Source organism: Plectrocnemia conspersa, unplaced genomic scaffold (genome assembly GCF_051122295.1).
Source record: "Plectrocnemia conspersa isolate PC_06_02 unplaced genomic scaffold, ASM5112229v1 ptg000007l, whole genome shotgun sequence".
Classification (NCBI taxonomy): Eukaryota; Metazoa; Arthropoda; class Insecta; order Trichoptera; family Polycentropodidae; genus Plectrocnemia; species Plectrocnemia conspersa.
In genome coordinates, this window is record NW_028277171.1 from 8,323,423 (window position 1) to 8,332,999 (window position 9,577).

At 31.8% G+C, this 9,577-nt stretch overlaps 2 protein-coding genes across 2 annotated transcripts; both read right to left on the reverse strand.

Annotated features, from left to right (window-relative positions):
* Positions 1 to 685: 685 nt before the first annotated feature.
* On the reverse strand, positions 686 to 2,016 carry LOC148233844 (calcium and integrin-binding protein 1-like). The gene is made up of 5 exons (XM_088188890.1): positions 1,543 to 2,016; positions 1,377 to 1,479; positions 1,159 to 1,306; positions 973 to 1,097; positions 686 to 893 (listed from the first exon to the last, which is right to left on the reverse strand). The coding sequence occupies exons 1-5, from the start codon at positions 1,629 to 1,631 to the stop codon at positions 783 to 785; spliced, it is 576 nt and encodes a 191-aa protein (XP_088045016.1). The 5' UTR covers positions 1,632 to 2,016; the 3' UTR covers positions 686 to 782.
* A 1,692-nt stretch (positions 2,017 to 3,708) lies between these two features.
* On the reverse strand, positions 3,709 to 9,301 carry mi (cyclin E-interacting protein minus). The gene is made up of 7 exons (XM_088188902.1): positions 9,209 to 9,301; positions 8,715 to 9,122; positions 6,056 to 6,399; positions 5,491 to 5,748; positions 4,855 to 5,401; positions 4,415 to 4,590; positions 3,709 to 4,342 (listed from the first exon to the last, which is right to left on the reverse strand). The coding sequence occupies exons 2-7, from the start codon at positions 8,991 to 8,993 to the stop codon at positions 3,937 to 3,939; spliced, it is 2,010 nt and encodes a 669-aa protein (XP_088045028.1). The 5' UTR covers positions 8,994 to 9,122; positions 9,209 to 9,301; the 3' UTR covers positions 3,709 to 3,936.
* Positions 9,302 to 9,577: the final 276 nt, after the last annotated feature.

Genomic DNA, 9,577 nt, shown 5'->3' on the forward strand with positions numbered 1-9,577 from the left:
GATTATATTTTTTAACAATATTGTTTGATAATTTTAAGTGAATATTGCGCTTTTATTTGGTATCACGGCTCCCCACAAGATCTAGCGCCCCAGGCGATCGCCTGTTCTGCCTGCCCTGCACGGATATAGTATAAATGAACGAAACAACATTAGCCGTAATGGTTACATTTCCATTCTGGCGTCTAGTTATTAAACATAATTCTAAATAAATGTCACTTATTCCAAGTTAAGTGAGTAACAATACTTATTTATTGTTATCAGATTGTAACGCATTGTGCTAGCGTCTGTCATGTTACAGCGGAAGATTTTTAATAAATAAATATGTCTGGATATAAACTATATTTACTGGAGTTATTTTGCTATAATATAAACATAAAACAATCGTTAAAAAACCCGATTTATTATGGAAACAGCTAATCAAGAACTGATCAATATTCTCTCTAATACACACATTTCGACGAGTGTCGACTACTTAATACTCATTTCTGGAATTTGAACACATACTATCCTAAAAATAATATATCATAGGCTCATATATATTTGTTATTAATTTTCGTGATATAAGAAATGAAATGAACTTTATTTATTATACTTTTAATTTATATAACATTATAATATTTATAAAAAATACAAGTCTTTTTTTATCAAATACTTTTACATGTATGTCTATTATAAACAATTATATATTTTTGAGTAATATAAGTGCATAATAAAAAAATTAGTTAATTGGAACTTACAGATACAATATATTAAAAAATCATACTGTTTAATATACATATCTTTTATATTTTTAAATAAAAACAATTCTTAAATTCAGGCATTTTAGAAATTAAGTGTCCAAACTCTGCTTCGCTCAATCCACCGAAAACTTGCAAATCCATATCTTTTAGAATCTATATAAAGTAAATTATTGTATTATATGTATATACTAAAATTTTCTTAAGCATAAATAATACAAATTAGTTATTTTACCGTGTTTAATATTTTACGTTTCTCATCTGTAGAAATAATTCTTGTCCGGTCACCTTTGATGTATGTTAAACGGTCAATGATATTAAATAAATCTCTTTCGCTAATTTGATTATCTTCATCGATATCTATAAATATTAACAATTAATTTAATTTTTTTTTTATGTATTTGTTGATATATTAGTTTACCGAATATTCGAAACGCCCACAAAGCTTTGACTTCATCGGGGCAATTTTCACTCATTGCAGAACACAAATCTAGCATATCTTCAAACGAGAATCGGTCATCTTTAAACGAAGAGAAGACTCTAAAGATTCTATTTGAAAAAGGGTTGTACTAAAAGCATATTTAATGATTTAATATTATAATAATTTATGAAATTAATTGATTTTAAATATAATCTTACTTTCAAAGCTGGAAACATATCCATCACTTCCAATTTGTGAAATCGATGATAGAAATTATACGTCATCTCTTGGAAACCCAACGCCGAAAAACATTTTAAAATACTGTAGAACAATGACATTGAATAAGGAATCAGTATAAATTTAAAAAATAATAAATATACTAACTATAAAATTTCAACTCTTGAAAGATACGTCATTAGAATGTATTCTTCAATCTGATCTTCGGATAATGGGATTACCGGTTGGTTTCCCATGATATAGCACAAATAGATTGTGGAAGAAACAATATTCGCTTTGTGTATGTGTCAATTCTAGATTTGCAATGACTTATCGTCATAATTTGCCAGATAAGGCTATCTGAGCCATTATAATATAGATATTGTTTTATACCAACGATGATTAGCTTTTTCTGATTCAGATAACTCAAATATATAAAATGAAAATTGTGAGCAGTGAGTTGTGTAATATAATATTTAGCAAGAATTGTGTTAAATGTGCGTTATACACTATATTTAGCTTAATATAATATATATGATTATTAAATAAATACTGGACCGCTTAGGCAGGTAGTATGTCTATATGGATCGTTTCTGGCATAGTACTACGTAGTAACTCCTGGCTGCTTACTAATGACTGCGGCTCTCAATCAAATGCAAAGATAAAAGTTAGATCACTACTCGGTTGCTAAAGCCTGAGTTAGAACGTGTGCTGAATTTTCTTCTACGCAAAGTATTGTACACAATATTTCCTTCGTTGGGAGGAGAAAATAAACTCCTCCATTCATCCAATCCTTTCTTGAACCAAATGGAGCTGATGATGCGTAAATATAATTTGTACAAAATTCCATTTATAAAAATATGTTTACTATCGTCTAATAAAAAATAGGTTATGTATCGATTTTAACGATGTTTTGTGCCTGGACTAGCGGAATTCGGAACACGTCGCTGGTGGCAAGATTTCTTGATATTTTAGCTGCATTTTTATTACACGATTTGTCAGGTCTATCAATTCTGTGGGCGACTTTTTATATTTCATATCTTTTTAAATTTTGTGGTTGTGAGTAGCATATTTTATGTATCTAATAAGCGACTCTGGTTGTTGGTGCTCTTTGAGTAAGTTATTGGTTTATTTATATCTTACCGACGTACTATGGATACTACATGATTATTTTAAAATGAGATTGTCACAAAGTACAAGGTGAGTCGAATGAAAACATTTAAATTTAAAAAAAACGCTATCGTGCATAGGTGACTGCACGAATCAAAGGTGCAACATGAATATACTGCAGTAAAATTTATAGTATGCACCAAAGTGTAGCCAAACTTTATCGTCATTCGTTTTTTGAGTATTGAAAAGTGGAAATATATTGAAATCTATCAACAAATGTGTGTTTAGTATGATGATGCATGTCTGTCACTTCAGCAAGTGTACAAGTGGACAAGATTTGAAAAACTGGCGTGTTAATGCTTGCGAGGGATTTTTGCAATTTTCAAGGTGATGATTTCACCGGAAGAATTGTTATTAGGAATGAAATCTTTTTAGCAAAAAAATAGCGCTATACCTGAACTGAAAAAATCCGCACATATGCCGACTCTTTTTGTACAAATAAGGGGTAAATTAGGAGCACTAGATGTTACATAAGATACTCAAAATTATCATCACAACAAATAAACCACTCATAAAGCTCGAGTCAATATGCGGTGGCTTGAGGCGTTACAATTCGTGGTTAGTAATACACTATTAAAACAACCAGATGATAAGATATTGTTTCATTAAAAATTGATACCATAAAATTGAGGTTTATTAAAATATGGAAAAAACGTGATTTTTATATAAAATTTTATTTTAATATTTTTATAAATAATATACTATATATGTATGTACCGCAACTATAGGAAGAATGAACATTTTCAACCAATAATAATATAAATGAGTTCAAAAAAGAGATAAATAAATGCATTTACTATACACTATTTTTTAATAATTTAAAAATTATTGCACCTAAATTTGTTTAAATATATGCATACCAGTTTCAGAAAAAAATTAACTTTATTCAAGTTATTAATTAATACACTTGCTGATTGAGCTTAATTTATTCATAAGCTTTATTATTCATATTTAATATTTTAAACTAAATTTAATATTTCATTTTTTTTAATGGAATATTAAATAAATCCAACCCATATTAATATAAGAATAGTTTGAGATCACAATGTGCGGAAGATAAATTATTTTATAACTACATTATATATACAACTTTAAATAACCCGCAAAAAACAGCGCTGGTAGTAAAATAACGAATAAGAATGGTATAAAAGTAGTCGTACATAATTTATGTATATATCAGACACTTTAATATAGCTCTATATTCGAACAAACTCTCTTTCGTATTGCATTTACTTTGTATTTTATTATATTATTAATAATAAAAAGTCACACAGTAAAAATATATCTGCTATATATGCATATAAACCTTTTTCTTAAAATATATATTCACACATTATATACACACTCAAATCACGCATTATCAATATCACATAAATATCTAACCGAACAGAATCATCTCATGAAATTATCGTCGACTTCGTCAAAGTGTATTTGCCTCGATGCTTTATGCAGCAACATAGTCGTTCTGTTGTTCATGTTTTTCTTAAGACTGGATTCAAAAAGAGGGTCACTGACGTACGGCACTTTTGTTTCAATATTGATGGTTTTGTCCTGCAAAACTGTCTTTGCGTTACTCCCGCAGCTGGACTTTCCATTTTTCAAATTCCCGTATGCATTTTCACAGTTTTTAATGTTGATCGAACCAGACTGGGGCAGAGTGATACTCTCGAAAATCTTTAAAGGAGTACGGCCCAAAGCCTTGGATGCCTGTGCGACTGTTTGCTTCTGCTGTTCTTCTTTGAAGATATCGTCAACCGATTTGCCCCTAATGACAGGGAACGAATGTTGGCGTGCAATCCTGAAAAAAAGCAACTGAATTGTAGAACATTGATTGCAAAACGACAGCAATCACTCAATCAAATTGTTATACTTTAGCAGAGTATCGCTGGTTGATGTTCCAGGAATGGAGAGCATACGAGCGTGAAAAGGTAACGTTACGAGTTTACGCGTCAGTTTCGTTAAAGAAGCCATGTACAGTTTGAACTGATCATGTTTCAATCCAATGTTGTGTGCTCTCAACGCTTCGGCAACAGCCCATAATAGTTTCTGAAACAAGCAATAACTATTAAATAAACTACCAAAATAAATATTAGGTGAGTATAAATATTATTATTAATATCTACAATGTTTTCGTTTTATTTTTATTTATAATAATTGTTACAAAGCGCTTGATAAAACAAGAGGTCACAAGTTGAGTCAAAGGTCATACTATAGTTATTGTCTTAAATCTCATTAATTAATTAGCAATTAAATGACTCGAATATTTTATAATATTTACAGTATTAACTGTATCTTTTTATAAACTATTACCTTATTATGAAGACTGCTCATCTGCTGTAATTTATTAGGCATTTGCTCCGAGGCGTGCCTCGTGAGCGGTTTGATACCGGATTGGGGTTGATTTATCTCGTCCATTTTGTCACCGCCGAACGTGAGACTCTTACGAAGCTTTGCCCTATTAGAATTATCAGGATTGCTAAACGAATCGTCTAATTTTCGTTTCTTGCACAACTGCTCATTCTTCTTCGAGCTGACGGGTGTCTTCGTTGGACTCTCCTTTGTTGGCGATTCGAACAGTATACGCTTCGAATTGTTCAAAAGTGAGCTGGACGGTCCCTGGGACGTTTCTGGATTCATTTCCGCTTCGGGACTCAGGAAGAGAGCTCGCTTCGTACCTTTCTTGGCCGAAAGCGACTTTTTCGGAGTCTCCATGCGCTTCGAAGCCGACTTTTTTTTCGATCCGGGCGTCCTGCTCTTCGGCGTCTTCTTCCGGAGCGAGCTTTTCTTCGGAGTCTTTTTCAACCGAGGACTCCTCCGAACGTTTTGCAACCTGTCTATTTTGATATTACCCAATTTTCTGAAGGAAAAGATTTAAAAACGAATAAATAATAAGCAATGCGTTTCAAATATACAACTTTAATAAATCTACATATAAAAAATGCTTACTTCCTATCAATATATACTTGTCTATTAGGAGCGATAGCTCCTTTAAAATTTTTAGCAGTACACATTTCTATTCGGCGCCGGGTCATAAAAATCAAGCTTTTGGCAGGAGAACGTCCGATATTCGATCTCAAACCTTTTTTTAGTGGACTTTTACAACAAGTCAACACACAAGACGATGCAGTTTCGCATCCGACGTACCGTGATAGATATTGGGATAATAAACGATCAACTTCTTCAGTATACGAAGAAGTGTTATAGCTAAAATCATAAATAATATTGATTAATACATATGATACACTATATACATAACGAAATGCAATAAGTAAAGCGAAGAATTTATGTCATCCACAATTAAAAATTTGCATTGAAAAACACATTTTTGTCATGGGAATCTCAAAATATTATTGACAAACTAAATTTATGTTATCTATGTGTATGTATTTCTTATCTAACAGATAAAACTACTTGTTTAGTTAAAGCTTATCAACAAAATAAGGTGGAATTGATTGAATGGGATCTTTAATAACAATTTCCGCTTCACCTAAAACTTGCTTATCGCACTTACTGTATTCCATAATATCTACAAGTAGTAATATCAGGCCATTTTCCGTTCACAGCCATATCTTGAAGCTCGTCCGATCCGATCCAACAACTGGACGTTCGTTTCTGATCGTCTTCGAAAAAGTAATCGTTTTGCTTGCTCGACCCTTGGACTAGATTGCTATAACTAGAATTGCCACCATTCGAATCGTATGATTTATCACAATCTTTAGAAGAACTCGGCCGATCGACGGCGGATTCGCTGCCTTCGAACTTGGCCAAATTTGTATTGTAAAGATTTAACATTTCTTCAACGGTTAACTGAGAAATAGTTATAGACGGATGCGGCGGTACACCTTGCAAGCTTTTCTGGAAAAATAAACATAAAAAATAGTCACATTACTGATATATAAAACATTGAATACCCTAATTAAAATATAATTAATTAAATTTTAAGATTTATCTTCAATTATTTTTACAAGCAAATTTCAATTTACGTACACTGACTTTTCAGATAAGAAGTTACATTTTATTGTGATTTTCATAGTAGTATTTCGTATCAGAATAGTAGGACTATAGTATCAATATTAACTAAGGCCATTGATTTATTATGCTATTAAAACACGTAAGTAATCTTTTATCTGACTTAAATACCAATACATAAGGTATCTATATGAAAAAAATTATGTATAGTGGTTAATTTAATAGTCAAGTATTGTACATTTATGGGTCGCAGATAACGAAATGGGTTTATAAACTATGTTATTGCCGACCCACAAATATATCACAATATAATGTTTTAGCAGTTAAACACAAACTATTTTTTAATAATAAAAAAAAGCTATCATTAGGTTCTAACTATTGTTTTATTATTATTATTATTATTGAAACTCATTATTATATTATATTATATATAAAATCTGGATAAATCATGTATAATATTATATAATATATAGAGTGAACTATTTATTTTTGCCATTTATAAATAGAATAAACAACAATGGATCGAGATTTGATCCTTGTGACACTTCAAGCAATAGTAAGTACTCTTGAATATCAAGAATCATAGCAACAAATTGTCAGATCATTGAAAATTCTGAAACTTCTTTTTGAGATTAGTACAACAAAAACAAAATAATACTAGGTACATTAGAATGCTCAGGTCTAAATCCATGTTGTGGATCAAAGAGAAATTGGTCAGCGATATAAACATACCGATGTAATATAATTTTGAAGAATTTAGATAGGGCTGACAAAACTATCGTTTTTTGTACCACTTTATAAATTAACGATAACTCTGGTATTCTTTGTGTTCGTTAACAGTAGTCATATCAACAATGCTATTTAGTAATGCAATATTTTTTGTTTCGATATTTTCAACCCTAAATCAACAATGGCAGTGGAGATAAAATAATCTCAGTTAAGTTATATTATACTTTTGAGTTTCAAGTCGGTCATAATGTGGCAATAGCAGTTAAAAACATATGAAATGCAATGAGCAGGGATGCCATTAAATTTAGAAAGTGGCAAATGTGGTTCTAAATTTTAACATTTAATCGAATTTTAACTTTAGGGTGGTAGTTCTTAGGGGTTGTTAGTGAGGATATTAGGGCTACCATCATATCAGGTTTAACTGATTAACGATACAAAACCTAGCACTAATACTCAATGTGTTGCCTACATCAGTTCAGGCAATTAAAAAATTAGGAAAGGTGTTAATTTGAAATATATGGGTAACTCATAAATTGTCTGAGGAAAATCTCATGCAGTGAATATTAATATGGTAATAATTAATGATTCTAGAACAGAAATGTTTATTTTTGAGTCGAATTGGTACTGAAGATGAGAAGTGGATCTTTTTCTTGAACATGTGACGTAAAAGTCAGTGGTTGGATCAACCTCCAATTCCAACCCCGAGAACAGGATTACACCCAAATAAGTTAATGTTATGCATTTGGTGGAATATGAAGGGTATAATTCATTTTGAGTTATTGGATTATAATCACACAATTACAACAGATATATAGTGCTCAGCTAATTCTTTTAAGTGACTCAGGCCATAAAAAAGACCTTCCCTCATAAATTAAAGAAATTTTAGTTTATAGGAGAAGAGCGTTGTCTTGGTGTAAAATTAAGTTAATTATACACCAAGACAGCGCTCGCCCTTATGTATTTAAGAAGATGATCAATAGATTTTCTTGGGATCTCCTCTCTCACTCACGGTATTCTTCAGACTTTTTTCCAAACGACTATCATCTATTTAGATCCCGGAAACAATTTTCAGGTAGAAAAAATATTTTACAATAAGATATACAAAACGACATTAAAAAATTGATTAAAATGTGGAGAATAATTGTAGAAAAAGATGGAGAATATATAATTTAGTAAAGGCATCTTAAAAAGCGCAGACTTATGGAACAACCTGATATGGTCTAGTTATTTTTGTGAATATGAGTAAATTTACTTAAAATCTTATTAATACTTTTTTATCTCATAATTCATTTTGTTTTGTGTTGTCACACTCTCCCGTTTTGCAAGAATAGTAAAACAAAGTTGATTGAAGTAGTCATCATAATACTATAAACATAATGAAATGTTGGTCTAGGATATTTATGTGTAGAAGATTCCTTCTATATAAGAACTTAATTATTAATAATTTTGGAAGACTTGGAACGCGATTATACCTCTATTTTTTTAATAATCTTCTGGTTGTAAATGTTGAAGTCTTCGTTGTAGATGAAAAATTTATCTTCATCGTTTTCGTTGAACATATCCGGGGAGAATATGCCGCTGCTGTAGGAGTCCTCTTTGCTCTCGGTGAACGAGCTCAAGTTATGATCTGTCGAAGAAGAGTTGACCTGTCGGGCTGTCGCTTCGACTCCTGTGCCATCGCTGCCTGAACTCTCTCGCCTGTTATCGCTTTCCGGCCGATAAGGGCTGTTATTTTCGCAAGGGTTGCTCATGGTTCGTAACGGTCGCTCAAATGTAAAATTAGACCGTTGACGAGGGATGTTAGGACTGCGAGCTGTTAGCGGTCATCTTGCATGGCCGGTCGGTGTCTAATGGCGATTCGCTCGGTGCGTTCGCTAGAACTGAAATTTTAATCGAAAAGTTAACGTCTTTTCGATACAGGAATAAACGCGTGCATTGCGAATGAGAGAGAAAAGGCGAAACTTACCCGCCGAAGACACGGCCGCGGCCAGCTGCGTAGCCAGCGATGTTACCAGATAAAAATATCTAACAGGGGGGGTCAAAGTGCTGCCACATGTTGGCGGGCAATTGTTATTCTCCCACCTCTGCTTTTGAATACTGCGTAAATTTCATTTTTATCTATCCAAAAAATATTGAAAAACAGTTTTTTTTTTGTTTGGGTGGATAAAACAACAATTCCATCCACTTTTCGAACGTCGTCTAAATTTACTAGAGGAACCTAATATATGCCATTTTAGAACGTATGCCCTGAACAATCCCATTAAATAGACTAATTTTATGTATTTGGTCTTTTATATTTATAATTATCATAAAAATAGCTATTTAAAATATTTAA

Coding starts and splice junctions, on each gene's coding strand:
- LOC148233844 (XM_088188890.1), bottom strand. CDS start 1,631: ATGGGAAACCAACCGGTAATCCCATTATCCGAAGATCAGATTGAAGAA. Junction 1,480..1,542: donor TCAAGAGTTGAAATTTTATA/GTTAGTATATTT, acceptor ATTGTTCTACAG/TATTTTAAAATGTTTTTCGG. Junction 1,098..1,158: donor GTGGGCGTTTCGAATATTCG/GTAAACTAATAT, acceptor TAATATTTATAG/ATATCGATGAAGATAATCAA.
- mi (XM_088188902.1), bottom strand. CDS start 8,993: ATGAGCAACCCTTGCGAAAATAACAGCCCTTATCGGCCGGAAAGCGAT. Junction 4,591..4,854: donor TGAGCAGTCTTCATAATAAG/GTAATAGTTTAT, acceptor TGCTTGTTTCAG/AAACTATTATGGGCTGTTGC. Junction 4,343..4,414: donor ACCAGCGATACTCTGCTAAA/GTATAACAATTT, acceptor GCTTTTTTTCAG/GATTGCACGCCAACATTCGT.